Source organism: Macroventuria anomochaeta (assembly GCF_010093625.1).
Source record: "Macroventuria anomochaeta strain CBS 525.71 unplaced genomic scaffold BU25scaffold_13, whole genome shotgun sequence".
In the NCBI taxonomy this organism is placed as follows: Eukaryota; Fungi; Ascomycota; class Dothideomycetes; order Pleosporales; family Didymellaceae; genus Macroventuria; species Macroventuria anomochaeta.
Window position 1 is genome coordinate 579,054 of NW_022985374.1, and position 27,751 is coordinate 606,804.

The following is a 27,751-nucleotide window of genomic DNA, read 5'->3' on the forward strand; positions in this document are numbered from 1 at the left end:
ATTTTCTTATCGCAGCTCCACCTCTCGGCTGATGCATGTGTTCACAGCTCGACCCCTGGACCGTCACAGGCCTCTCAAACCAACAACTGTCCGGGTCAAGCTAGTGGGTACGCGTCCATCATGGTGTCGCGTCGCAATCAAACACTATTCTCGTTATCGATATTCCTCGGCGTGCTCGCATGGAATGTTGCTGCAGCTGCTGTCAAGGGCGAAACCGGAGGTGTGCCAGTGGGGCAGTTAAGTGTACATGAGATTGAGGAGCAGTTGCAGGTACGTTTCTGTAAACCATTCGTCTCGAAGTTCCGATGTCACTTAGTGTCAAACTGGATTGTTCAGTAGATCGATGCACGTGAACAGGCGTCAATGAAGAGCTCCATGATGTCGCGTGCTCAACAGCAGGCTAACCTCACCAGGAATGCCCACTCGTGAAGGCTCTCAACGAGCACAAGGTTGCTTCCAACCCTACCACGTCATCGTTGAGCTCTCAGATCTTCGCCGTGCTCTTCCCTGGCAGCCCAGCTGTCAACGCCCTTCTCGCTACACTCTACATTTCTGGACCCCCGAACTTCCTCCTAGCACTATGCCCACCCAACATCGACACCTCCTCGCTCTCTGTCATGGTGGCATTTGCTGTCGGTGGACTGCTTGGTGATACACTATTCCATCTTCTGCCTGAGATCTTCCTTGGCGAGGATGAGCTTGATAACGTCAAGTTCGTTATGGTCGAGCCAAACAAGAATCTGCTGCTGGGTGTGGCTATCCTGGTGGGCTTTGTCACCTTTGTGGCTATGGACAAGGCTCTGAGAATCGCGACTGGCGGCGAAGGTGGTCACGATCACTCCCACGGACACTCCCACGAGAGGGTCGAAGCTACAGCCAAGTCAACTGGTATCGAGACAAACGGTTCGAAGGACGGTGTGCGTGCTCGTAAGCCCGCTGCGAACGACGTGGCCGTTGCGACCGAGAAGGAGAAAGAGATCAATGCCAGCGTCCAGCTTGGCGGTTATCTTAACCTCATCGCCGACTTCACCCATAACATTACCGACGGCCTTGCCCTCAGTTCATCCTTCTATGCATCTCCTACCATTGGCGCGACCACCACTGTCGCGGTGTTCTTCCATGAGATCCCTCACGAAGTGGGTGACTTCGCTCTGCTCATTCAATCAGGCTTCAGCAAGCGGGCGGCAATGGGCGCACAATTCATAACGGCTGCGGGCGCCTTCCTTGGAACGTGCATTGGCATCGCGGTACAAGAGTTTGGTGGCAGCTCGGCCACAGCGGAGGTCCATGGGGCCGGTCTTTGGGGAACCAGCCTGCAGTGGGGAGATATGCTGCTTCCGTTCACAGCAGGCACGTTCTTGTACGTTGGTACAGTCGCTGTTATTCCCGAGCTGCTTGAGACAGGACCGAACAAGAGCGAAGAGCTCAAGAAGACACTCATGCAATTCGCCGCTATGTTCACAGGTGCGGGTATCATGCTTGCGTAGGTCGCTCCGCTTTACACGCGTACCTTCTTTTGCTGACACGTATACAGGATCTCTTGGTCTTGAATTGTGCCCATCAGCGCATGTTGGCATCTCATGCCCTCTTGGCTTCACTCTCGGTGCCATGTGTATCTCATGGCGCAACTACTACCACATCGCCGTTTCCTGGTGAACAAAAGCATTTGCATTGCGAGACCGGAGTAGTTTAGACTTAGACTGAGTCGGCATTGTGGGCACTGGCGCCTGCTACACACGGACGCCTCATCAAATACAACTTCAAAGCCGCATCATCACGATGCGTACACACAATCACAGCTTACATTGTACGAAACACTTTCTGGATGTGGCTGGGCCTTCGTCCGTTTCAGCTTGAACCCCTGCTCTACTGCGCAAACCAGAGATCCACGACCCATGCAATATCTGGGGTCACCCTAATCACGACCTCCGTACAATCTCGCGTTCCTCGCTTCGTCCGTTCTTCGGATCTTCGTGCAAACCACTTCCGTCGGCGACTTTCATTAACTCGCAGGATCGAGGTGCGGGGTGGGCTGCAATTGAATCGCTGCATACTCCTGCGAATAACAATAGATCTCCATGCATCAGCCTCTCTGAGTGCCTTGCTCCTTCAAAATCCTTTGACGACAGACTGTGCGCGCCATTGCCAAGCCAGGACTATTTTGAGATGATGGCTGCGCTCGAGCCTCGCACCATGCATCTGACAATGGGCAAGTGTCAACGGCTCGACACGAAGCTTGCAACGGCACCCGCTTTTCAAATTGCAGCAACAAGACAACGAATCACACGCCATTTGATGGTGTCTGTCGAATGCTCGCAGACAGGCTGATCTGAGTAAGGAGTGCGAAAGCTTGGTAGAGATTTTCCGATTTGGGAGCTTTGGTCACAGAGCTGATGCTGCATCATCGTGCAAGCCACACCTCGGGTCGCACTAGCGCTGCCACCTTACCGTACACATGGCATGCTTAGGTATGCTGACCGGTGCGCAGGCTTATATCCACCATGAACCTCGAAGTGGTTCTCACGATACTTGACCATTGCGTGTGCTCTTGACTTTTCCCTACAATTCGTCGCACATCCTCCTGTACGATATTCATTCGACGCCTCAGGTCTTGACCTGCAGCTCAGCCGCACCACTTGCACGACACTTGCATCTTACATCTCTAAAGACACCTACTTGCCCGCACTCCCACGACCAGATCAGCATATACCAACAGTACCTGCTTGGAAAGCATTCGAAAGATCCAGTAGAGATGTTCAAGAGCAAGATGTACACCGTTAGCCGCCCATACTCGACCCGATCACGCTCTCGGTCGATCCTCATTATCCTCCTCTTCATCCTTTGCGTACCGATCTTCCTCTACCAGCTTATACCTGCCTTCACACAGTCAACGGACACCCTTATCGAAAAGCTCGTCACCCATTTCCAGGAAAGTCCCTGCACATCAGATATAGGAGACGCACAGTGCTGTGCGCTCTTCATGAAAGCAACTCCATGCGTCGAAGAATGCAGGAAGCAGTTCGTTGACCGAGAGACCTTCACACTGACACTCGAGTACGACCAATGCGCCGATACGTGCCTGCGGGACTGGGAGGGCTGCAACGGAGTCCAGAGGGAAAACACCACATGAGCCAAAGCCCGCAATGAAACAGCAGAAACTTCATTCAAAGGCCCAACCGCAACTCGAAGATACAACATCTTACATCGATATCACTGTGGCTGGTGTTGATGCGCAACACACCTGCCAAGCCCTTGGATGGTAGTCGGCCGGATAGGACGGCAGGATTCTTGAGCTGTGCATGCACAGTCAGCATGGCAATCTGCTGTGAACGACATTGCGATGCATCGGATGCGGGCGGCAACCTGTCGTGTGGGCAACCGACAGCGACTCAAGCGAGCCAAGGGTGGTGGAGCTGGGCGCCTACAAAAGTGTGGAGAAGAGATGGAGACAAAAGATATTGCAAAGATATTGAACGTCCGTGCGCACGACGGATTGAAAGGGGAAGATGGGTGCTCGTACGAGAGACTCGGTCGGAGCAGCGGAGGACCCCTTGAGATGGAGTTGGATGGAGAAGAATAGGAGAGAAAATCCGTGCTCTTGCGGGTCGATATGTTAAGCGAAAATCGCTACAACATTCATGATTGATGAGATAGCTAGACCCGAGAAATACACGGCCGATACAACATCCTGTTCAATACAACTTTGTTCCGCGTCGTCGCGTGAAGAATCATATTCAATGGAAGAAGTCGCCGTCAAAACGTGACATCACGCGAAAGTACGCGCGACACCACACTGGTCATCTTCTACCTCCTTTCTACACCACAACACAACAGGGCATGATCACTCTTCAGCTCAATCTATAACATCCCATCTCGATACGCTATAAGTACCTCAGAGGCGTCAATTTGGTGTGCGCTCGCTGTTTCTATGGTCTCCCCTTTTCACATTCCCAACTAGACCTACATCCCCACACAGTGCAAACATCGAGCTTGCGCTACTCAGCTCTTCAAGTCGACCCATCTTGAGCAACATCTGTCCAGGTACCTCTGAGCCGTCATGATGAACTCCCCAAACGTGCACTCTCTCACACAGGCCTTCCCTCGTATGGTAGGCAGCGGAGCACAATCTGCGACATGGCGCCTCGCGCAAGACAGCCACTGAATTTTCAGTGAAGCAACGCCATAGTGTTGCTTTATCTACCTGCTACAATCCTGCTCGCTTCACCATCACACATAGCACAAAACGATACAAAGCCTTAAGCGAATCACTTTGTCACCATGTCAGGATCGCAGCAACCGACGTCCGCCTAATTCGAACGGGTGAAATGGACACAAACAGGAACGGGACGGGGCAACCGTGGAGATTTCGGCGGTTCTTCCAATATACCCACGGATCCTAGGTGAGATTTCGGTGCAGGACATGGCTCTGGACGTTACGGCAATGCCGCCGGCAACTCCCATGGTTCTGGGATGAGGGGCGGATGCAGCTCTGTGAGATAGCGCCTAACGTCCAGTGCAATGAGCAGTCTGATCGTCTCTCATGTTACATAGAGTAAGAAAGCCAGATACAAGCGGACAAGCCCTCCAAAATCATGGGAGGTAGTGGAGTCATGCCTGCCTTCTTTTCGTCAACTAACCGCTGGCTCAGAGACTACAGACGGGTTGACTTGCCTTACACCACGGTCCGAATTACTCTAAAAGCCTCTGAGCTTGCACGTTCAAGAGGAAGATTCGCTGCTGCGTCCGATCTGTCTTGCAACACGAGTATCCGTGTGAAAAAGGACTAGCATGTGTTGCGCCACCAGGGCCTGATTGTAGCACTGATTGCCATCAATCACAGCACGACTTTACAGCAGGGTTCGAATTGGTAAGCGCGAGCGCAGACTTGGGAATCTCGCGCTCGCAAGCTTGCTCGTGATCGCCACAGAAAGCGCCTCAAAGGTAACAAGGGTTTACCCGATGAACAGGAGCAAGCCGATGCAGCAATTGAACACTGTGACACTGTTTCGAAACAGATCGCACAGGCTTTTCCAGCGACGAATCCGATACTGTAGGGTATATGCGGCGCATGGCAATGCGTCAGTGCATCTACGGATGAACAATGGTCGAGCCCATATTTGATGATGGAGTTTAGAAGACGTCGATAACAGATCAGCGTATCATACACATCTCTGGTGTACCAGATAAAAGCTTCTGGCAGGCAATGTTGAGTAGACACGCGTTTGAGTTCGATGCCTGACCACTTGCGATGATAAAAGCTCATAGCCTCCGCAAGGTTGCCCCCCGATGCATAATCTGTATAAAGCCGGAACCTTCGCTTCGACGTGAGCAAGCGATGCCCCCGGTACTTTACAATGTACTGACATGCGTCCGGCTCTGCTGCTCGTCGCGATCCAACACGTCGATGCATCGATAATTCTTTAGGAAGATGATCTCGCCAATCCTTGGGGTCACGCCAGGCTCTCCGGGTAGCGGTAGCATTGTCCTTGACAACCCATTCCTGTCGACCACGTTGCTTTGCTCGTCAGTCTCGCACCACAACCCTGCTGCGCCCAGTAATCCAAATCCTAGGAACTTTGCACCGTGCCAATGCGTCTCTTCGTCTGACATATGCGGCTTCGTGTTGAAGAATTTGTCTTGACTCTTCAAAGACAAACGCCCTGCCCCAATATCCGGCAAATGGAGCCCGGAGGACCATGGATGCGGAGGCCAGTGCTCGTACGGCGTGCCGTTCCGAGTTGGTGCAGCGGCTGGTGCAGCGGCTGGTGGTTGTGAAGTTGGGGCTAGCTGTGCTGGTTGTACTGGCAGTGTTGTTTGGGTTCCCCGAGACTGTTTTGGTAGACCGAGCAGCAGATCGTATGATAGGCCCAATGATAGTGATAGTTTGTGCGATAGGCAAAGTGTTGGGTCGTATAGGCGGAACCTGCATTGAAGCAGGTTGTCCAGGCCTACATTCATGAGATTTAGCCGCTTCCATGTCTGCTTCCATGTAATCTGGCTTGCCCTCAAATGGGCATAGCATGTCTGGAAACTTTCTGGCAGGGGTTTGAAGCCATACTGTAGGTATCAACTGAGATCTCATCCCGGTGGCGTTTTGGAGTGTCGATTCGAGTTACTGGAGTTTTCGTAGTGTGTATGCAACCACCGGACGTTTGTTATGTATCATCATTGGGGAGACAAAGCCACAGTGACAGAGTAGCAGAGGTACTGAACAACAAAGAGAAGTAGCAAGCGAAAAAAAGAGCATTATAGAGATTGTAGATTATTGGAGGCATTCAGTGGTGTGCACAACATTGTAATTAGATGCCTGTCTCTCGGACTGTGAGCTGATCCTGGTCTCTGCATGCGATCATTTGTCGTGGTATGACTGTCGTTTGTCGGCTGGGTATTTTGAGTGCTGTGTTTCAAAGAGTAACCATATAGTGCATGGCAGATTCGTGTCCAGATCGCAAGGTATCCCGGAAGTTGCCATTTGCATATTTTGCTGAGTGTATTTCGAGTGAATGCAACGGATCTTTGGGACATCAACCTCAACCACGAGTAAGTGTTCCTTGGGTCTCCCATAAAGGTCGTCACAGTGCTCATTGCTCGGCTGTCATTGGAGCAGCCGCGGCGTTGGCTGTGCGCTGTCATCCGCAGCACCAATACCCCACCGTCTTAGCCAGGGCCGATCTTGGGCATATCATGGTGCTCGCTCAGCCCGCTCAGATACTTGTTCAGCTCCTCCACCTTCTCCTTGTGTGTCCTGACACCTTCGCGCTTCAACTTCTCCTCCAACCTCTTCCTTCTGTATTCTTCATGCCTCTTCTCAGCCTCGGTCTTTTTCCTCCCGCCGCTCTCCTTGATCGCTTGTTCGGCGGCGTCTGGCGACAATGATCGGCCGAGTGACTTCACATCTTCAGGATTCAAGGTGCGCTTCTCGATGTCTGTAGTGGAGGATTCGTCAGCTTCGGTGGGCTTGGGTCGCTTCTTCTTTTTCTTTTTGTCGACACCGACGCCTTTCAATTTGAGGCCACCGCCGGTGGTTGTGTAGTCTGACGGCATTATGAGGGTTGTGGTTGTGACGCAAAGAGTTGGCGTGGAAGGAGCTTCAAGTAGCAAAACTCGCTAGTATGTCGCACGTGACGATGCGCATGATTGCGGCAAGTTGCCATGGATCGCTCTTTCCACAACGCACAGCCTGCTTGCAACCATGATTTGGCCCTCCAGTCGCGCTTTGCAAAAGAGAGCATACGATGACCGAGATCTGAGCTTCAATGAGAACTCGATTCCGAGAGACAGTGTAGTCATTCACCGAAACACACGCCAGGCCGAATCTTTTTTTCACTAAACCTTGCTTTTGAGCGACAATATGTGGTAATACTAAGTATCTACAAAGGAGGCAAAGCTTCTCGACAATTCGGGCAAATGAGACGGTAGCGCATCCACCCTTCCAGACACGTAGCGTGGAAGATATGTCGGCAGGGCGTGACCATGTACATCCGTCTCTGGAGCACCATACTAGTCCCTCCAACCATGCCCTCATCGGTGCTTCCACCAGCAGGAACAACAGGAACTTCAATGTCCATGGCGCAGATACTGCAGTCGAAGACTTTCTTCCCCTTGTTTTTCGCTTCGCCAGCGCTCCTGCTGCTTTCCTCGCCCTCGATCGCATCGTCCGAGGGGGAAGTGGCGTTGAGTGGCAGCAAAGCGCCCTCTTCGTCTTCGCGCAGGATCGGGTGGTAGTCGTATGCGGGCGGCGCCCAGCCTTCTCTCACAAAGAAGCGCGGTCCTAGAACGGACTGGCTCACCAGCGCAACAATCTGGATCCATACCCACCCCACCAGCACCGCGCACGTCTGCCAGTCGGTATTGGCAAACAGCACATTATCCTCCTTCAAGTAGAAATACGCAATCGGCACCAACCTCGTCACACTCGTCCCAATCGTATAGTCCCACCGCAGCGCACGCCCGCAGTTGCGCATCACGTTGCGGTAGATCTGCGGAACCCAGAAGGAGAGGTAGATGAATGAGAGAATGCTGAAGTAGATGCTCCGGTAAAGGGTTCGGACGGTGGCAAATTGGATCGTGACGAAAAAGGTTATGATGAGTAGGAGGCAGAAACGGCTGTAGAGCGCGCCGAACTCGGCACGTGGGTTGGGTGCTGCCTGAGTGGGTGTTGGCGTGGTAGCGGCAGCGTTTGTAGTAGGGAGGAGCGGTGTGTCGTCGTCTGAGAGCGGGTCGTCTTGGTCGGGGGCGATGAGGATGGGTGTTTGTGGGCGGGGAGGGGGAGGAGGGCGGGATGCTGTTACGGGAAGAGGGAGCCCGGAGGGGGGAGGGGCCGCGGGCGTTGCTGGTGTGCCAAATGCGTCAGCCGCAGGAAGGGGGGCGTCTGAAGTTGCTGGTACTGGCGCTGCTGGTACTTCTGGTGCTGCCGGTACTGCTGGGGCCTGTTGTCGTTCCTGGCGCGCGCGTTCAGCGGCTTGGACAGACCAGATGTCCATCAGGAAGCGCAGGTGTGCGAGGACGGAGAACAGCGCGACAAAGGCGATGCTGTACATGGCTAGTTGCGCGGTGCCGAGGAAGAGGTACATGAAGATGAGAACCAGGAATGTGAAGCCGTCGCCGAGAGCCATCGTGGCAATGGTGTAGAAACTAACACGGCTGCGCATCGATGGGGTTGCTGTCTCCTTCATCTGCTTGATGAGGAAGGACAGCTGGAAGGCGAAAGCGATTGCGAAGGCGACGATGCTGTGTCTGGCTCTGTCGTTGTATTCCTCTATCTTGGAGCCGACGAGGTGCATGGCTTCTGAGGGCGGGTAGTCTGGTGGTCCTTTCGATTCGATGACATATCCGCAGTCTGGCGAGAAGCCCACCATAGACATTGATAGCTGCGAGCGATGGCCCAGCGGTGCGCCAGTGGGGAATCGCATCTCGTGCTCAAGCCAGTTCATGTCCATGGTCTGTACGCTCGGCGGCTGCTGCAAGTAGAGAACAAACTCGCAATGGTGCGTCACCCCGACCGCATCCTCGTTCGATCCGGCAGCCGAGCTCGTCCACGGGTTCCAGACAGGGAACGGTCGATGTATCTGCCGATGGATGGTCTCGTGGATCGTCCAATTCAGAAAGTTCTTCGAGGTATCGTGAAGCCCGTGCGAGAGCTGGAAATGCGGTAGCGCAAAGATGCCCGCAAACCGCTCACTCGTCGTAGTCAACACCGCATGTCCACTGTCCCTGAAATGCACACCATGCACATAGAACTCCCACCAATTCCCGCCAAAGCTCTCATCGTCCCCTACCACGACCTTCGCACTAATCTCCGAGATACTCTTATTCACATCCACCATTACCTTATCCTCCAATTCCGTGAGATGCACCCTGAACGGCCCACCCGTACCCGTGAGATTGCGATCAAACCCCATCGCCGAATTCGTGAACGGGTCTTTGGCGGGATGCGTCGTGTTGCCCATATCCTCAGGATGGCGCACGCGACTGCTCGGATCCCGCACCCACTCGCCCTGCACATACCCCGAGAGATTCCTATACACCGGCAATCTCCCCTCTTCGCCTCCACGCTCATGTAATGTCCCGTCCAGGACACTCCCCCACTTGTCCCCGAGCGCCCGTCTGCCATGCGCATTCGCCTTCTCTTGCGCGCTAGGCAGCATGTCCCATGCAAAGCCGTCCGCATCTCTGCACCCGCTAATGTTTAGCCACTTCTTCTTGCTCACATTGAAGTCGCCATATTGTGTTCGATTTAAGACATCGAGTTGATCCCATTCGCGCTGTATAAGCTCGTCGTAGCGCGAGCGCGTGTTGAAGGACTGCTGCTGCGGTTCGGGCGAGTTAATGAGAAGAAGCAGAATGATGAAGAAGAGGAAGGAGCGAGGATCGCGGCGGACTTCCATCGCGGTGGCTTTGGTTGTGGGCTGGTGGTTGCCATCGAGGCGTGTGGGTGCTGTGGTTGTGGAGTGAGGTGGTGTTGGTGATGGGTGATATAGGAGCAGGGATGCAGCTCGGGAGTGTGCGGAGCTGCGCTGCGCTTGGCGGGGTTTCCAGGTACAACTGAATAAAGGAACTCAGATACACACGAACGGTATAGAACAAGAGTTCATCAGTCGTTTACTCCAAGATGGACGTAGTCAAATATGCGATTAGTGCAATATGGCTATATAGTTGCTCATGGCCCTACAGATATCGCGCTCAAGTTCGTTCCGAATGGTTTGACAGGTGAAAGGTAGACCGGTAAATTGTTGGGTAGTATGCTCAACGGGACTGTTGGAAAGCTGGTGCGATTATAATACAGAGCAGCAGCGAGACTGAACGTATTGTATTTAACACTATGCCTGACAAGCCCAGATTGCGGCGCCCATCTACGTGAAAGCTGTTTTTGGAACGCGCTATCCTCTACTTGCCTAGCGTCCTGTCAAATGGACTCTTAGTGTATGGGAAACGCGCAGATACTGAGCGCTGCCACGCTTGCTACTTAATGTAGCTGCGGATATACTGCGGCTACCGCCGAGTAGTAGACAATCATGTGAATAAACAAATGAATGACCAACCAGTTGCTCATGCGTGCCAAGCATAACACCACAGACTATTGGAAGTAAAGTTGGGTGTATGTATTATTATATTTATCAGACGTCGAGGGACGCAGCTAAGTAGGTAAACAGACTAGCCCAATTGGGTAATAGGCACCCGTGGAAACCACCTTCCAACACAGACTGATGGTACCCATAGCACGTTCTTGTTTGCGTGCCTGATTCATGTGTTGTCTGGGCTGAGGCTTGTGTCCAGATACAGGCGTGCCAGAGTGCCAGGCGCCAGGCTGACAGTGGCTACATCAGCGGCTGAATGGAGATCGTCTCGGAGTACACATTACCTACGTCTAAACGCTTTTGCAGCGTGCGATAATGTACGTCTAGATAAGGCTTTCTATCTAGCATTTAAGAATTGGAAAGAGCGTCGATGGCGGCGACAGAGCAGCGTCACAAGGCACAATGGTCGCTAACGCCGCGCGCGACATGATCGCCGGCATGACCCACAACTTTTGTGTTTTTTGTGTGTTGCATTACAAAGAGCAAGGCAGAAGTGTCCAAAGAACAGGAGCACATTAAGTGTGGATCTGTAGATGCGTGTAGGGGAGGGAAGGTTGAGGTGCGCGAATAGTGGATCCATCTCGGTGAGGGGCCTTTCTCGCTTACGGGCAATGGACGTTACTTTCACTACCATTTGAGAGACCATGTGCGTGTGCGTTGTGAGGAGGGTTTGGCCGTGCCGCATTATTGTAACTGCTATCGCTCGCTAATGCTAAGATATACTGACGCCTGGCTGTATGCATGTACTCTATCTTCCACGCTCACTGTGGTCTGTCCAAAGCAATCGACAAGAACGGTGGTATCTGGCCTTGTGTACCCAAACACTCAAAACGACGCTCAGCTACCCGGGTCTCTTTAGTATGAGCCGGCGAAGCTGTCGAGCGCATACGCCGCCATATCAAACCCCAAGTCCCTCTTCGAATTCTGACTCGTCGTGGTAAGATTGAGACCGCCGATATCGCACCATTCTACTCCGTTGGTCTTGATCGGCTACAAACTCGTTAGCAAATGTTCAAATCCTCAAGTTGTATGTCATCGACTTACCAAGCACGACAAATGCTTGCACCACGAGCACGTGTTCCGCCACTCGTAGAAATTGCGTAGAAGTAGAATGAACCCAACAAAAGCAGCAACCAATCCACCGGCGCGCAAGATCCACCACGCCCACCACAGCGGCTTGCGGCCTTTGAAGAAGGATACCGGCTGTTTTGCGAATTTGCTGAGTCCGACGACGGGATTGTTGGACGCCATGGGCGGGTGTGTGGGGTCGGCCTGCGGATCGTGAATCGGGTTCGAGACGGTGGTGTACGGCAGTTCGTCTTCGCCTGTGCGCTCGCGCAGCGCCTGGGGAGAGTGCAGGAGGCAGATTCCGAGAACGATGCCCATCAGGAAGCCGCCGATGTGGGAGAAGTTGTCGAGTCCAGGAAGCAGGCCGAGCACGAACGCGATGGCGATGTCGAGCAGCAGGAACAAGAGGTCCTTGACTGGGCTGCGGCGCGAACTCCAGTTGTAGAAGAGATCGAGCAGGGTGAGAGCTAGGATGCCGAAAAGGGAGCCAGACGCGCCGACAGATGTGATACCGTCGGCGGCGTAGTTGCCGCCGAGGACGAAGCCGAAGATGCCTGCGCTGAAGTAGACGAGTGCGAAGCGCAGGGGCCCGATTTCCTTCTCCATGTCCCGCCCGAGTGTGAGTTGGAGGAGCATGTTGAACCCGATGTGGATGATTCCCGCGTGCAAGAACATGGGCACGATGAAGCGGTACCATTGGTTGGGTTCGTGGGAGCGGTTTGCGAAGTCTGTTACGCCAGACTGGTCGGGGACGCCGCCGAGGCCGCAGAGCTCGTTGAGCGAGCAGGTCAAGGAGCCGGCGTCAAGCGAGGTAGTATTGGGGCACGGCCAGGACTGGACGTCTGCTTCGATGACCTGCTTGATGTTGTGCATGCAGGGCGTAAAGCGAGCGCCCATGTTAATCAGCACGTAGGGTGAGGGCCCGATCATGATGTTGAAGTTGGGCTTTGTTTGAATGGGTGACCCTGTGAGGATGCCGTTCTTGATCAGCTCGCCTACGAAGACGCCGATTTGAACGATTGTAAGCGTGTACACGACCCATGTGATTCGACCGCTGAACCAGCCTTCCTTCTCCTTTCGTCGCCGCCTCTTCTTCTCGGGCGCGTGGTACAATCTCTCTGGGTCTGCATTGTACCGTGTAGGACTGGCGCTCATGCCGCTCATCTTGTCCTGCAAAGGAATAGCGTTCTGATCTGCGAAGGGGTCATTGTGCCCGTGCGCCGGCGGTGTGTCGTACGGAGAAGCGGTTGTGTTGTGGCCATATTGCGGCGGGCCGTGGTATGATGTGTCTGGGTATCCGCCTAGTGCGCCGGACGAGTGTGTGGTGTTGTTGCTGTTGGCAGGGTAGGGCGGGCATGTGTCGTCGTCGAAGGGCGAAGACACAGGCGAGACGACGTGCTGTGACTGCTTGCCGGGCAGCGGCGGTAGCGGCGCGTCTGTTCGGTCGTGAGGACTGGAGGCATGGCCTGTTGCTGGGCCCGTAGGCGGGTAGGACGTGTTGTAGTAGTCGTTCGCCGCCATGCTGTGTATGTGTATGTGAGGGTGCAGGTGAGCGCGCAGGGAGAGGTCGATTATGAGGCCGCAGAGGCGGTATGCAAGCGCTGGGGTTCAGCAGCCGTGTGCTGTAGATGTGGATACGCAGAGAACAGTGGTGTTCATATAGCCCGCTCGGAATCCGGGGGCGGTGATGCGTTGCTGCCGTGGGTGCTACAAACAGTTCTAGCGAGCGTGTTATGGGTGGCGAGCGCAACACTCCAAAGCGAGAGAAGAGCGCAAAGAGTACCAAGAACACAGCGCTATAAGTACGCACCCAGGCTATCTCTTCACAGAGCCTAGCTGCGTGATGGATTGGAGTACGAGAGATGACGGCTACGCAAGCCGTTCGGGATTGCTGCACAGCCTTCAGCCTTGTCTTCACCCCTGGCCCCTTAGCCTGAAATCACCCCGATCTGCAGTGGCTTGGTCCGCAGCACGCTTTAAATATCTCCTGCCCAGAGTGAACGACACTCGACAAAAGCCTGCCTTGATCTAGCCACGATGAGCCTCGTATGCCTTGATCCTCGTCTTTATAGCCGTTGCTGCCTTCGTGCCTTTGCCGTTCACGCTTGGCAGGCTGACAGCTTGGCCCGCTGTCAACCAAAGCAGATCACAACCTAAGCTCGGCCATATAGTGTTCGGCCCTATATAGTGTTTCGGCCACATATAGTGTTCGGCTTTATATAGTGTTTCGGCCACATATAGTGTTCGGCCACATATAGTGTTCGGCCATATAGTGTTCGGCCATATATAGTGTTCGGCCACCTCACCCACAGTAGCCACACAGTATAGAGTTGTGATCTTCTCAACAACAACGATTATGTTTGCCACTGAGTACACATAGAGTGTGAGGCAACAGCTCGGCTCCACTGCGCTACACAGCCCAAAAAGGTACAGTGTGCTGAATAGCAGCACTGAGGCCGAATAGTCTATATACCCAGCCGTGGCTGAGTATACCCGTGACACAGAGTTGGAAGTAACTGCTGCTACTGCTGCTGCCTTTTGAGCTTCTCCTTCTTGTGAAGTACTTGCCTGGGAGGCTTGTAGAGCTGCTGCGCGATCGATAGCTGCCTTGATACTCTCAACGTTACTAAAGCGCTCATTTGGATTCACTCGAACTCGCCTGAGCGAGTAACTCTAGTACTATCTAGTTGGTACCTTTAATCTAATACTAGGATTATAGTAGAGGACTGGATTGATAACTTTTATATATAAATATTCTCTATCTTGTATTAAAATCTTACACATATCTATCAACCTTAATTTTGTAATTTTGAAGTAGAAGTACTAGAATAGCTATATTTTAAAAAAAAAAATTATACATAAAAGTTGTAAATCCAGTCATCTACTATAACTTTAGTATTAGATTTTTTGATATCTCTTCTAGCTAAAGAACTGGACTATCTTAAAGAGTACTAGAAATAGGCTGTTTTGGCGAGGATTTCGGCGCATTGCGCGCACGGGCACGGTATACGGCCGAGCTTAGCAGAGTGGAGATCTGCCACGCGGCAGAGCCATCAACAGGCACGCTAACGCAGCCCGCTCGACACTTCTTCAGCAATGCCGTGTGCAGTACGTATTCAACAGCAAGTATAGATTAGTACACGCAATCTTCACAGGCACACATACGAAGCTTGAGAAACACAATCCTGTTCAGCTATGGAACAGCCGCACCAGCATGGCCTCCTCTTCGACCTTGACAACGAGGCTCAGAGCCTATCGTCCCTGCGCCAGATGCCCAAGCAGGCATTCCATCTGCCAGAGCAGAAAAAAGCACGCCAAAGAAAAGCTGTGAGCGTCAGAGTGCCTGCTTTTGCCGACCGTCTGTCGTCATATCGTAAGACCGATGCTTCTTTCTCGCTCATAGCTCATCTCGTACACGCCGAGTTCGTCAACCTTCACGATCCACTGCAATAGCCCAACCACACCATGTAGCAGTCGGGAGGATGTTACCAGTCTGTCGCTTCGAGCATTCTACCACTGACTCTGCTGCATAGCAAACCCTATCTGAACGCCAGCCTTGGCGGGCTCCTTCCAGTCTGGAGGCTTGGTGACCATATACTGCAGATATGAAGCAACAGGAGGCTTGTAGCGCTCCATCCTGCCCGTCTCGGGGTTGGTGAGCATGACAGTGGGGTTATTGAGGTGATCAGGGCGAATCTTCTCGTCAACGCCGAGGAAACCACCAGAGAGCCGGTCCAGGAAGATGTTGAAGTTATCAGCCTTGTTGATCTGGCACTTAGGCCCCCGACTCTCGCAGTGTGCCATCAGTGCAGTAGCTGACTTGAAGTACTTGAGGCATGACGGGCACTTCATGCGAGTAAGACGATGATCGCTGTTGATGTGCTTATTGAGGTCGGCAGGTGTAGCCAACGTGAGCTCGCACACGAAGGGACAGTTGTACTTGTTGATAACAGAGTCGTAGAAGCGCTCTGGGTTCCAGTCGCTGCTCAAGGGATCCCAGAAACGCGTCTTCATGATATTGATGCCATGTTCGCGTTCCATCTGCTCGTCATGCGCGGCGATAGAGAACTCTTTGGCCACGGGTGTAGGTTTAGCGTTAGGGAACAGGGTGCTACTAGCTGTCTTGCCGTTGCGATCGCCCCATACCTTGAGTTGACGACCAGTTGATGTGGACGCAGCGCACGTGGAGCTCCCGTAGGCGGAATGCGGAGCAGAAATGCGAGGCCCGACCACAGTGCTGGTACCATCGTCATCATTGACCGACTTAGCGCCGATTGTAGAAGCGGCCTCACCGATGCTGTAGCTAGCAGCCCGAACTTGTGAAGGGAGCGGAGGATACGGAACAGCGGCGGCAGGAGGAGGAAACGCGTTGGAGACATCAGGTTGAAGAGCAGCGAACTTCACGTCATCGATTTCCTCATCTCTGTCCAGCGGATCATCCAGACATATGCCGCCTTCTTCTTCGAAGTCACCATGGGCTGCTTCAAACTTGGCTTGTTTGGCCTGAAAACGAGCATAGGCAGAACCATCCTTCAGCAGCGCCGTGACTAGGTGCTTGTGTACGATGTGGCCTTGGAACTGCGAAGCAGAGATGACGTCGCAGTAACCGAACTCGAGGTGCTCGATGAACAGGCATGCCCGGTAGAATGACTTGTGGCATCCAATACAGGTCAGTTTCTGGTCGATCTTGTGCGACTGCAGCAAGTCAGTGTTGTTGGTTCGTGTACACTTGTGCACTTACCAGTTCGATGTGGCGCTTCAACCCAGACTCGGACTTGAATTCTTGGCCACAAACGCGACAAGCCTTGTTGTGCATGTCAGGTCTGAAGATCTTGTGCTGCGCAAGATCGTCGTATGACTTGAAGTCCTCATCGCACTTGTGGCAGTAGTCATGGTCGTCGTCATGTTTCTTGTGTCTCTTCATATCCTTCTCTGTGTCGAAGTGCAGGTTGCAGTCGGGGTACGTACACTTGACTCCATTCGGGTCCACAATTGCCGGCATGGTGGGCTTCTGAAGCAGCTCGTGCTAGTCTGTAGTGCCGGTCAGTGTATGCCGTTGATTGAGTGAGAACACATGCAACTTACCTCGCGAATGCAGGACTGTGATGCAAGGTTGCCTTTGTTGTGCTGTAGCAGATTTTCGCGCCTTGATATTTTGACCAAAGATCGCTGTGTTTGGGTCTGGACAGGCACAGCTTGCTTGGATGTGGATGAGCAAGCAATTGGCAAAGTTCAAGCGCAGGATAGCTGCAACCTAAGCCAAGATAGTGGTGGGGTGAAGAGTAATAAAGAAAGAATGGTAAGGCGAGAACAAATACCTAGGCAGGTTGTTGTGGGGCCGACCAACTGGCGGGGTGCGAGGTGAGAGAGAAGTCAAGGAGAACGTGCTGGTGAGGAAAGAGCGGTCGGGTTGCGAACTAGAAGGCAAGCACCAAACTGACAAAAGCAGAACGTAGCGTAGTAAAATTCACATCTTGTTTCGAACACCTTGCCAAGAGGAGGTTGAGATATTGAGATGTGAATGGGACTAAATCGTGCGCCTCTTTGTCGCGCATTCGCATCCTCGTCTTGGTACACACAATGAGAGATAAATGGGGCGTGGTAAACTAGTAGAGAGGTTTGATAGGGAACGCCGATCGACTGCACACTTGATCCGGAAGATGATTATATTGTATTCATTCGTCACTTATCAAGATTCTAGAATCGCGAGTATGGCAGCCTGGAGTAAGTCAGCACGTCAACGAACCTTAGACCACTTTAGCTAGAACAATACATACCACTTGCCCCTCAGCGTAATCTTCGCCCAATCACCCTTCTCATCAGTCTCCTTCTCCACCTTCGTCGAGAACGAGATCGCACTCATAATGCCGTCACCAAACTTCTCGTTCAGCACAGCTTTGTACGCGTATCCATAGTTCTGTACGACCTCATACAAGCGGTATACAAGCGGGTCTTTCGGTGGCATCTCGAGCGATCGGCCGCGGTCTGGGAAGCCGGAAAGCTGCGACTCGAGAGTTTCAGCGGGGATATCGAGGATCTTGGAGAGTTTCTGGATGTCTTCTGGTGAGGCCATTGCCTGTCCGTAGAACAGAGCGGCAATGGCTACTTCGTCGCGGCCGACGTCCTTCGCAATAGCTTCGAAGCTGAGGTTCTTCTTCTTCTTAGCCTCAAAGAGGGTTGGGGAGGACGGAGGCAGGCGTGGAATGAGATCCTCCTGAAGGTTGTCAGCTATGGTCTAGGTATTTACAAGTTCCGTCCGTACCTGGAGAGTAGCAATTGGGTGCTGAGACATCTTTGCTGGTGTTGTGTGGAAGTACCGGGTAGCTGTGAATACTGCTGGTCGCAATTGAGCTGTGGCAGGAACAATTGCGCGAGACGCGAGACGGGCAGACACTGCAAGACGAGAGACGGAAGACATGGTTGCGGAGGTATTCGTGATTATGTAGCTACTACACAGCTGCAGGTATGGTGGAGAGCGGGGAGATAAGACGGGAAGTACGAGCTGTCTGGTTGCTGAAGTCATTCAGATTAATCTACAATGACGTACCATCTCCGCAGCGATAACGTCTTGGACCCATCAGTCCGAATCTATACCTCTATAGGGTCGTTGTAAAGTATTCTGGCCCCGAAGATGCCGCAAGCATATCTCCGTGGTGCTCTTACATGCCTACACAACAAGGCTAACAGGGCGACGGCGCGTGGGAGATGGAGAAGGAAGCGGGAGCTTATCCATGTGCGGGGAGCGAGGGGCTCAAGCTTCGAAGCTAATCGTCAGGAGCCGATACCAAATCGTGGATGGATAGCAGCACTAGGAAAATTGTACAACGTGTTGTTTGGTGTCTCCATGATTCAGTCCTCTCGTATTGCGCGTACCTCAGCTTGCTGGCAACCGTGATGTCTCAGTTGCTGCGCCTTCCCTGTTGATCTCGGTGCTGCCCCACCTTCCAGGGTCTCGAGCGGACCCCGCGTCATCACCGCCTCGAGCTTCGCAGCGCACCACCAACAGAAGACACTCGAGCTTTGATAGGAATTGACGCAATTAAGCAGCATCCCTATCATTCAAGATGTCGCGTCGAGACGATGACCTGGCATACGGTGATTATCATGGCCAGGGCGAGGAGCAAGAGGGAGACCGCGGCATGATTGGAGACATGGGGCGGCGCTTCTTTGGAGGCAAGAAGGAGGTATGTGCTTTTCTTCGGCCACAATGCTGTCATCAGTACACAGTGTGCATGATGCGCGGTTTCAAGGTTGCGAGAGGCATTATGGAACCTGACTAGCCCCTCGCGGCTTCTGTCTTCTTGCATCCTACCCTGCTGTTGTACTAGCTGCGCTCCCGCTACAGCTATCGAGCCTGTTGCCCGTTCTTTCTTCCACACACGACCTTTGTCTGATACATTCTGCCAGCACTCGCAGCCCCAACAAGGCTCGTCCAGTTCAGGCGGCATGTCTTTCCTTTTCGATAAGCTCCACAAGGAGGTCCACAAGATCGGTGCCGACCTGAAAGATTCCTTCTCAGGAAAGAACGATGAGCCTGTTCAGGCACAGCAGCAGGGCGAGCCACAGCCCGGACAAGAGTATCACAACCAGCACCGCTTCTTGAGCTTTGCTCCTGAGCGTCATGGCAACGACATCAAGTGGTATGTCGATGGTGCTTCATACATGCACGCCGTATCAGTCGCATTGGAGCAGGCTCGCGAATCGGTCTGGATCCTAGATTGGTGGCTGTCTCCTGAACTCTACCTTCGACGACCTCCAGCCAGGAACCAGCAATATCGAGTCGACCGACTGCTTCTAGCTGCTGCCGAACGTGGAGTCAGGGTCAACATCATAGTCTACAAAGAAGTCACGCAGGCTTTGACGCGTAAGTTGAATCCATTGCTGCCCAATTACCTACATTCCCTTTTACCACACTCTACGGACCCTATTACGAAAGGCCTTACTCGAGTCGGTCTCGACGTTATATTCAAGTCTCTCGAAGAAGTGGAAAGGACAACCCCGCTGATTGCACCACCTGTAACAGTATCTAGTGCACACACCAAGCACCACTTGGAGGAGCTCCATCCGAATATTGGTGTCTTCAGGCACCCAGACCACACGCCAGATGCCGCAGTACTGTCCGGCCAGTTTTTCAATTCTATCAAGAACATGACCTTCTCTCCCGCAAAGATCGCTCAGCTGCCACTGGATGGCCTCAAGAGCGTCTACGGTTCAACCGACGGTACTGTCCTGTACTGGGCGCATCACGAGAAGCTATGCTTGATTGATGGAACAATTGCATTCATGGGAGGGTTGGATCTTTGCTACGGACGATGGGACACCAACTCTCATCCAATTGCGGATGCCCACCCTGGCAGTCTCGATCGAATTGTGTTCCCTGGACAGGACTTCAACAACGCTCGAATGCTAGGTAAGAAGTCACGGAGGAGGTTTTGGTTTCAAGGAGCGTTACACTAACATTGAATCAGACTTCGCCGCTGTTGATCATTGGGAGGAGAACAAGCTCGACAGAACACAGAGCTCTCGTATGGGATGGTCCGACGTAGCGCTCAACTTGCGCGGTCCAGTCGTTCAGGATCTCCGCACGCACTTCACACAACGCTGGAACTTCATCTACGATGAGAAGTACTCCCACAAGGCGACCAGATACCAGAGACTCCCAGACACCACAAGTGGTGCTCAACAGGGCGGCCAATATCCGCCTCCGCAGCAACGCGGATTCGAAGAAGGAGAAGAGGGTTCTCGAGGATTTGGCGGCGATGGTGAGGAGGGCGAGCGTGGTCTGTTTGGTCGCGGCGGCGGATTCCGTCAGAAGATGTACAACCGCGTCAACGAGGAGTACCAAGAGCATTACGGCGGTCATCACCAACAGCAGCAGCACTACCAGTCGCATGCGGAACACGGTGCGCAAAGGGCCAACGTTGATTGCCAGATCACTCGTAGCTCTACTAAGTGGAGTCATAACATCTCCACTGAGGTAAGCGGACGTCCAGAGCTTTTAGAGTTGTCCCACTGACAAACCCTAGCACTCGATTCAAAATGCCTACATCGAGACGATCAGGAACAGTCAGCACTTTGTCTACATCGAAAACCAATTCTTCATCACAGCTACTGGAGACCAACAGCGTCCGATCAAGAACCAAGTTGGTGCGGCTATTGTCGAACGTATCATCCGCGCTGCTCGCAACGGCGAGAAGTACAAGATGATCGTAGTGATCCCAGCTGTACCCGCCTTTGCCGGTGACCTCAAGCTCGACGAGGCCCTGGGCACACGTGCTATCATGGAGTTCCAGTACGACTCTATCAACCGTGGTGGGCACTCCATCTACGAGGAAATCGCAAAGGCTGGCTTCAACCCGATGGATTACATCAGGTTCTACAACCTTCGTAGCTACGACCGCATCAACGCCAGCAAAGTTATGCAAGAAGCTGAGCAGCGTTCTGGCGTATCGTACGGACAGGCTAGCGAAGGCTTCGATGCTGCCCACGAAGGTGCTCGTGACTACCAAGCTTACCGTCCTCCACCAACAGCTGAGTATGGCGTCTACGAGATGGACAATGGTGGTCGCCCCCCTCAGCAGCAGGCATACGAGATGGATGCCGGTTACGGAGGCCCACCAAATGATGGCAGGCAATCCGACTACAATAGGTACCAGCAGGAAGCTGAGAAGATTGGCGGTCGTCAAGGTCTTGGAGATGGTCGCTGGGACTCGGTCTGCGAGTGCTACATGCTCAATGGCGAAGACATCCGCAACGTCCCCTGGGAAGGCGGCGCAGTCGACGAAATGGACGCATTCGTCAGCGAGGAACTCTACATCCACAGCAAGCTCCTCATCGCCGACGATACAACCGTGATCTGCGGTTCCGCCAACCTAAACGACCGCTCGCAACTCGGCGATCACGACTCCGAAATCGCAATCATCATCCGCGACCCAGACATGGTCGACTCCACTATGGACGGCCGCCCCTGCCAAGTATCCCGCTTCGCCTCCTCTCTGCGCCGCGAAATCTTCCGCAAGCACCTCGGCCTGCTGAAGCACCAGCCCATTGACGCCGTCGACGAAAACTGGCTGCCTGTCACGACCCCCCAAATCTACGACTGGGGCTCCGAAATGGACATTCAAGTCGCGGACCCGTTGTCGGACGAGTTCCAGAACCTGTGGAACTGGCGCGCAAACACAAACACGCAGGCCTTCGGCAAGATCTTCCACCCTGTTCCCTCAGACGAGGTGAGGAACTGGAAACAGTATGATGATTACTACTCGCGCTTCTTTGGACAGAATGAACAGGATAAGGAGAATAAAAAGCCGAGTTTGTATAAGTGGGGTCATGTTGTGGCTGAGAATTTTAGCCAGGGCGAGCAGGGTGTGAGGGAGGTCAAGGAGATTCTGAGCACGATTCGTGGCACGCTTGTCGAGATGCCATTGCTATTCTTGAAGGAGGAGGATATTGCGAAGGAGGGTGTGGGTTTGAACGCGTTGACGGAGGAGATCTACACTTAGACGAAGTTGGAAGGATAGCATCTGTCATGTTAGGTTCCTCCTGAGTACACGAATAATGAAACAAAAGTACGTACTCATCATTGCTCGAACTCTTGCAATGACGACCTCTGTCATGTTGAGCATACAACACACGCACACCAAAGCATACACGCTAACAAACGTGACCACCAAATGGTTACGAAAAATTGATTGTTGTTTTTCACTTACAAATAACCGAAAGCCGCTCTACCCGCCGTCATTATTCTCATCAGCCTCACAAGCCTCGCGCTTGCGGGGAACTACCTATCCCCAACTTCACCCTCGTCACCGGGCCGGTCATGCAGCCCTGCCAGCGCACCCACACCGTCAGCGAGCCGTGCCGTCCATGCATTGCAGCCCAAGGCAAAGCATAGTCCGCAAATATGCGCACCATGATGATTTGCCTCTTGAGGCTCAAAGCTCTCATGTTCGCAATCCATGCTCCGGTTCGGGTTGCTTGACCACCGGCCCAACTGACTTCAAGCAGCTCATGAAGGTTAGTTTCTAACACGTGCCTTCTCTGCACCTCTTTCTGTGGTCCGGAAACCAATCCCAGCGAAACATTTCCTTCAAAGGCCCATCTAACCGTCTTGGTGTGGGTGTGCGACCAAAGTCCACCAGCACGATCGTCCCCAGCTCGGGATCGATTCCGACGCTATCCGTATCGTGGTAGCTATATGGCTTGCTGGGTTTGATCATGTACACAATGCTCCTCTCATCACAAACTGCCGTGATAGTCTTCTGTCCGGAGCCCATTCCAAGGTTAGGTCGGCTGGTAGGGCTCATGATACGATGCAGACGCGCAGAACAAGCGCATTTTGAAGGCGGAGGGGGCCACATGCGAATTGGCGTGTAGCGATACTGTGTGTTGTCATCAAAGTGTACTCGCTCGCCATGTGGACCATCTTGAGCCAGAGTATAGTTATCCCCTTCCCTTCCACCTTCGTAGCCGAAGAGATCGTATCCGTATGGTGCAATTCGTCGACTTCCGATCCTTAGTCTGAGGCATGGCAGCAAAGCCGGTGGGCGGTTCGGACAACATTGTTCATCTTCGACGAGATCCAAGAAGGCAGAACATGAGAGATTGTAGGCTCTGAGTTTTGTTCTTGCGAGGATGAATGACCGTGGGTTTGGTAGGAGAGGCACTTTGGAGGGAAACTCGGGATGTCGCGTCCAGCTGTACTGCTTGGGTGTTGGCATGTAGTTGGCACTGTGTGACGACTCGAGGACAGTAGTTAGGATGTCGTTGTCAGGCAGAGGCAGGGGTGGTGCAATGTTGTTTCTTGAAGAGTCGACTTCCCAGGAAGAATCGGTAAAGGCCGGTGTGGGGAAGCTGATGCGTGATGTGTAGAAGGTCCTAGCTTGCTTTGAAGATGCTCCAACCCACTCACGCCTAGACTCGACAATATACAGATCATTGGTTCTTTCATCGTGTTGAAGCGTCAAGTTCGTCCAAGAGTCGTGTATAGCGCCTTCAGCGTGCTGGCGCCGGTACACTCGCTTATTCTTCTGTATAGCCTCAGTGGTGGGATTATCGAGCGGAAACCGGACACAGTGGTAGAAAGACGTCCAATCTACCTCTTCTACCTCGTATGTGCCTTGGTTTGAGACGGCGTAGAAGTAGCCGTTGTGGATTTCGAAAGCGACAGTGGATCCGATGTCATGGCCGTGAAAATCTTCGAGAAGGAGTTTCTCGGGTTCGGGTTCCTGCTCATCAAAATCTCCAAAATCCATGGAGCAACCCTTAATCACCCATTTACGATGGCCATCGCTTCCTTGGCCATTATGTGTTCCAAGATACATGTAGTCTGCTGTATGGCGAACAAAGACCTTCGAGTTGCTTAGCCCAAGGTCCACGAAACCCATAATCCGGTCATCAGGGTTGCTTATATTGTCAGTGGTGCTGAGAAATCGGATGAAGCGTTCGTTGTAGTCGAGACCTTCGTTCGTGACAAGAATTGCGAGAATGCCGTCGCTATAATACATCATTTCATAGGAATCACTGGGGTCATAAACTTCCTCATCCTTATATAGATCGCGAAGGTTGATCTGCACAGCGGGCGTGCCAGAGCGCAAATTTGAGATGATGACAATATCACCTGTTTGTACACAGAGAACGCCTTGTCGATAAAGAAATGAGCTTCCTCGACTGACGACTCGAGCTGAGAAAGGCTGCGCATTGGAAAAGGCATCTCGTCTGTCGTAAATAGCACACAGAGCTTCTCTGTACGATGTTATTCCTTGACGTGCTTGCAGAGCTTCGTCCGTATACTGATGGTGTGCCTGTAGCGAGTATTAGTAGTACGTAGGCGTGTATGGCCTAGTGACACTCACATCGACTACCTTTCGTGCCAATTTATCGTCACCGTCAAGAAGCAGCGCTCGATATTGGCGACATGCTTGGGATACATGCACAACGTCGTCAAGGTCGAGAAATAGGCTGAGCTCAAATAAGATGTCGGCTGGTAGTGTCTCGAAGGCGGGCATCGGAGAGTATGTTGAAGAGGGTTGTCATAGATTGAAACAAATACTGCGTGCGCGAGCCAGAGGCCACGAGGGTATATGCTTGCGCCAATGGATGGAGAAGAAGAACAGTAGTAATGCTGAAGGGGTGAATTTCCAATGCAATTTGGGTCCTCGAATGTGGTGCGTGAAAAGCCTCCGGTCTGCAAATTGACTACATGGTGCTGTTTACTGGCGACGGCTTCAGGTAGGTACGATGAGGCTCTGCGGCCAGACTGAGGTAACTGCGGACTTGCAAGGGGCGCCGAAGCTAGATGGTCTCGCCGGAAGCGCAAGGGACATGACACAAACAGAAGGAAGCGTCGACACCCTTGCCTGCATCCGTCATGGCGCATCAGGCTGAGGCATATTTTTGTAACCAGAATGTACGACAGAGATGGCGCAGTCGAGCAAGAAATTGAGGCCCATTCTCGCAACGACAGGTCATTCGTAATGATGTTGGGCTTCGTAATAGCAGCTAAAAACTGAAGATGTACTAAGTGGTGTTGACAAAGAGCAGCTGACGACAGACGTGGTCGATGGTGGCCGGTGTGATCAAAGAAGAATGCGGCTCTGCTGCAGCATCAGCCAATCAGGAACTACACTAATGAAATTACCCAACGTTCACCACTTGGGTTCGTCTCAGCCTCGTGTCTCCATGTCATTCCAATAACTTACCAGCAACCAACTTTGGAATGCTGTGCCGTGTTTTCTCGACGGTTGAGGTCAAATTTGATTCGCTGTGCAACTGGTGTAGATTGTCGTTCCTTATGCGTTGGGTCCTTCAACACGCATGAAGGATCCAGCCTGACGGACGAGGCTGTCGCGTCAGCCTGTAAGATTTGACGTAGTCCGGCCCGATTCGACACCATGCTACATCCACGATAGCATTCTTCCATATGTTGGGTGCCATGCGTACACATGCGCATGAAGCTGCAGGTGCGTAGGACATAGATGCATGCAGCCACTCTCATGTCTCTACCTCCTGTGCCCTTTGCCCTGATGCGTACCGAGGTCGGAGGCTTGTCTAAATAATGACGGCTGTAGCTGAATTGACGAATGAGCTTACAGCGGGGAAGCGGGTCGCTGGTGGAGAAGTCCGAAGTATTGAGGTACCTGATCCAAATGAACTGTATTGATCCATCGTGAGTACACTCCCGGTCTCAAAACTTCCAACAGACTTCCAGGCGAATGAGGTGCCGTACTACGCGAAGATAATATCGTGCTACTATCGTGACGTGGTTCGTTTCGTGTGGCTGAGCGGGTTGGAACTGTCGACCGATGAATAGTGCGTATCATCATGCCAGGCCACCGCATGAGAACGGTGAGGGGGAGACCAACAAGAATGAGGCCACCGTAGCTCGACGATGACACCGCGAGAACGTGGATAACCGAGATCGCAGTCGTGTGTGGATCATTCTTCGCTACCCATCCTCTTTCGCGGCTCTCCCTTCCAACCCACAAACGGCCAGCCTTGTGGCAGAGAGGAAAACGGGGGAAGAATGTATCGACTTTCACAGCTGCTAGGGCCCTTGCAAGTAAGGTCGCAGAGACCAAATACTTTACAATAGCACTCTTTCGCGCTAGGGCAGTGAACTGGCTCTTTGCCAAAGACCACTTTACCAGCACGTCAGTACAGCTTACAGCCTTGCAATGAAATCATCCAAACTTACTGTGCCATGAGTACTCCAACACTCTCCCACTAATGCTGTCTGCCAAATCTGTATTCACAAGCCACTTCCTGTACCTAACATACTCCTCCCTCTTCGTCTCCCTAATCTTGTCCTTCGTCGCCGCAAACTGCGCACAGCAACTAACACCGACCTCCTTAGGGACCTCCTTCCCCGGGAACAACACCTGGAACGCCTTCTTATAATCACCGCCGGCATGCACCGCTTCTCTATGCTCGCCCTCTTCAGCCAGCGGCTTGATCTCCGCAGGGCAACCGAGTGACCACGCGCAGCGAATGTTGACGTAGCCTTGTTCCTCGAGGTAAGGGAGCTGAAAGTGGCGCAGCATGGGGAGGCCATCGTAGTCGGGGTCGTCGTTGTGCCATTGGTAGCGGTTGGGGTGGATGAAGAGGATGTTGTCTGGGAGGGTGTCGTAGTGGTCGATGATGTATCTGTATCGGACGCAAAGTCAGCATGTACACACAGCGCAAGTTGCACGCAGGAGAGCTTTCCATAGCAATGTCTTGCGGAAAAGAAGACGTACGTCAAATACACCATACTCTCCCTCCCCTTATTCTTCGGCACCGTCAACTTCGCGCCCGGATCATCAACCCTATATATATTCTGCTCCCACTCCGGAAACGCCTCGCCAATCCACGTCGCATTCTCGCTCGCCTGGCTCGCAACCACAACCGCCGTCCTCCTCTCCTTCTTCCCCTTCCCACCCTTCGCACCCAACAAGTCACCCGCCGACCCACCATTGACCTGCAGCGTCTTGCCATCTTTGCTCTTCCACTCATCATCACTCTTGACGCTGTTCAATCCCAGCACGGCGTTGCGGTCATCCGCGTTCCCGCCGTCGTAGCCGACGTCGTCGTCGTCGTAGAGGTCGTCGAACAGGGAGCTTGCGCCGTTGATGGCGCGGCCGGGGTTCTTGTCCCAGAGCACGGTTTTGAGGTGGATGAAGAGGACTGTGAGGAGGGCGACGTTGACAAGGACAATGGCATTGCGTGCTGAGAAGCGAGGCATCTTGCCGGCGTGGCAGCTACTAAACGAGTGTGGTGTATGTATCTTGTTCTACACCTTAGGAGACTTGAGCACTGCTGTATGGACTGGAATGCGCCGCGGCAGGGATACGGGCCGGCAGCCAATGAGAGTGATACGGGGCCGTTGTACTCCGCATGGGGGTCTTCTCCACTTTTGCGACCATGAATCTCTCGTTCACTCTCGAAATCGTATATTCATGGCAAATAATTTATTACGCACTAGTAAAGGGTATACTACATATCGTGTTCCTCCTCAAAACCTTCGTGGTATCATGTTCATTCATCGTCATCGACCGTTCAGTAGACATCTTCCGTGGATCGTCTAGTGGTCCTTGGAACCAATGTGGAGCTTGGTCTTGAGCTTGTCC

The 27,751-nt window shown here is 52.9% G+C and overlaps 11 protein-coding genes across 11 annotated transcripts; 3 read left to right on the plus strand and 8 right to left on the minus strand.

Annotated features, from left to right (window-relative positions):
• Window positions 1-66: 66 nt before the first annotated feature.
• On the plus strand, window positions 67-1,878 carry BU25DRAFT_410081 (ZIP zinc transporter-like protein). The gene is made up of 3 exons (XM_033706195.1): window positions 67-270; window positions 414-1,483; window positions 1,535-1,878. The coding sequence occupies exons 1-3, from the start codon at window positions 121-123 to the stop codon at window positions 1,548-1,550; spliced, it is 1,236 nt and encodes a 411-aa protein (XP_033562709.1). The 5' UTR covers window positions 67-120; the 3' UTR covers window positions 1,551-1,878.
• An 889-nt stretch (window positions 1,879-2,767) lies between these two features.
• Window positions 2,768-3,130, plus strand: BU25DRAFT_339285 (uncharacterized protein; the record flags this gene model as incomplete). The annotated part of the gene is made up of 1 exon (XM_033702764.1): window positions 2,768-3,130. One exon carries the CDS (start codon window positions 2,768-2,770, stop codon window positions 3,128-3,130), a length of 363 nt encoding a protein of 120 aa, XP_033562710.1.
• A 2,219-nt stretch (window positions 3,131-5,349) lies between these two features.
• Window positions 5,350-5,958, minus strand: BU25DRAFT_420979 (uncharacterized protein; the record flags this gene model as incomplete). Its single annotated transcript, XM_033708057.1, has 1 exon — window positions 5,350-5,958. One exon carries the CDS (start codon window positions 5,956-5,958, stop codon window positions 5,350-5,352), a length of 609 nt encoding a protein of 202 aa, XP_033562711.1.
• A 699-nt stretch (window positions 5,959-6,657) lies between these two features.
• Window positions 6,658-7,044, minus strand: BU25DRAFT_420980 (DUF1754-domain-containing protein; the record flags this gene model as incomplete). Its single annotated transcript, XM_033708058.1, has 1 exon — window positions 6,658-7,044. One exon carries the CDS (start codon window positions 7,042-7,044, stop codon window positions 6,658-6,660), a length of 387 nt encoding a protein of 128 aa, XP_033562712.1.
• A 79-nt stretch (window positions 7,045-7,123) lies between these two features.
• On the minus strand, window positions 7,124-9,979 carry BU25DRAFT_37595 (uncharacterized protein). Its single transcript, XM_033704103.1, has one exon. It carries the CDS (start codon window positions 9,885-9,887, stop codon window positions 7,371-7,373), a length of 2,517 nt encoding a protein of 838 aa, XP_033562713.1. The 5' UTR covers window positions 9,888-9,979; the 3' UTR covers window positions 7,124-7,370.
• A 1,272-nt stretch (window positions 9,980-11,251) lies between these two features.
• Window positions 11,252-13,579, minus strand: BU25DRAFT_410085 (rhomboid family membrane protein-like protein). The gene is made up of 2 exons (XM_033706196.1): window positions 11,622-13,579; window positions 11,252-11,567 (listed from the first exon to the last, which is right to left on the minus strand). Exons 1-2 carry the CDS (start codon window positions 13,164-13,166, stop codon window positions 11,433-11,435), a joined length of 1,680 nt encoding a protein of 559 aa, XP_033562714.1. The 5' UTR covers window positions 13,167-13,579; the 3' UTR covers window positions 11,252-11,432.
• Window positions 13,580-14,759: 1,180 nt separating this feature from the next.
• Window positions 14,760-16,647, minus strand: BU25DRAFT_391304 (uncharacterized protein; the record flags this gene model as incomplete). Its single annotated transcript, XM_033704604.1, has 2 exons — window positions 14,760-16,340; window positions 16,387-16,647. 2 exons carry the CDS (start codon window positions 16,645-16,647, stop codon window positions 15,156-15,158), a joined length of 1,446 nt encoding a protein of 481 aa, XP_033562715.1. The 3' UTR covers window positions 14,760-15,155.
• A 524-nt stretch (window positions 16,648-17,171) lies between these two features.
• Window positions 17,172-18,190, minus strand: BU25DRAFT_410086 (Cyanase). The gene is made up of 3 exons (XM_033706197.1): window positions 17,908-18,190; window positions 17,423-17,859; window positions 17,172-17,364 (listed from the first exon to the last, which is right to left on the minus strand). Exons 1-3 carry the CDS (start codon window positions 18,061-18,063, stop codon window positions 17,343-17,345), a joined length of 615 nt encoding a protein of 204 aa, XP_033562716.1. The 5' UTR covers window positions 18,064-18,190; the 3' UTR covers window positions 17,172-17,342.
• Window positions 18,191-18,657: 467 nt separating this feature from the next.
• On the plus strand, window positions 18,658-22,192 carry BU25DRAFT_391310 (phospholipase D/nuclease). The gene is made up of 5 exons (XM_033704605.1): window positions 18,658-18,829; window positions 19,053-19,509; window positions 19,669-20,055; window positions 20,114-20,622; window positions 20,672-22,192. Exons 1-5 carry the CDS (start codon window positions 18,710-18,712, stop codon window positions 22,145-22,147), a joined length of 2,949 nt encoding a protein of 982 aa, XP_033562717.1. The 5' UTR covers window positions 18,658-18,709; the 3' UTR covers window positions 22,148-22,192.
• Window positions 22,193-22,604: 412 nt separating this feature from the next.
• BU25DRAFT_37668 (uncharacterized protein) lies at window positions 22,605-24,996 on the minus strand. The gene is made up of 2 exons (XM_033704116.1): window positions 24,500-24,996; window positions 22,605-24,448 (listed from the first exon to the last, which is right to left on the minus strand). Exons 1-2 carry the CDS (start codon window positions 24,650-24,652, stop codon window positions 22,670-22,672), a joined length of 1,932 nt encoding a protein of 643 aa, XP_033562718.1. The 5' UTR covers window positions 24,653-24,996; the 3' UTR covers window positions 22,605-22,669.
• Window positions 24,997-25,861: 865 nt separating this feature from the next.
• Window positions 25,862-27,411, minus strand: BU25DRAFT_37671 (uncharacterized protein). Its single transcript, XM_033704117.1, has 3 exons — window positions 26,882-27,411; window positions 26,341-26,789; window positions 25,862-26,284 (listed from the first exon to the last, which is right to left on the minus strand). The coding sequence occupies exons 1-3, from the start codon at window positions 27,364-27,366 to the stop codon at window positions 26,082-26,084; spliced, it is 1,137 nt and encodes a 378-aa protein (XP_033562719.1). The 5' UTR covers window positions 27,367-27,411; the 3' UTR covers window positions 25,862-26,081.
• Between the last annotated feature and the right edge of the window lie 340 nt (window positions 27,412-27,751).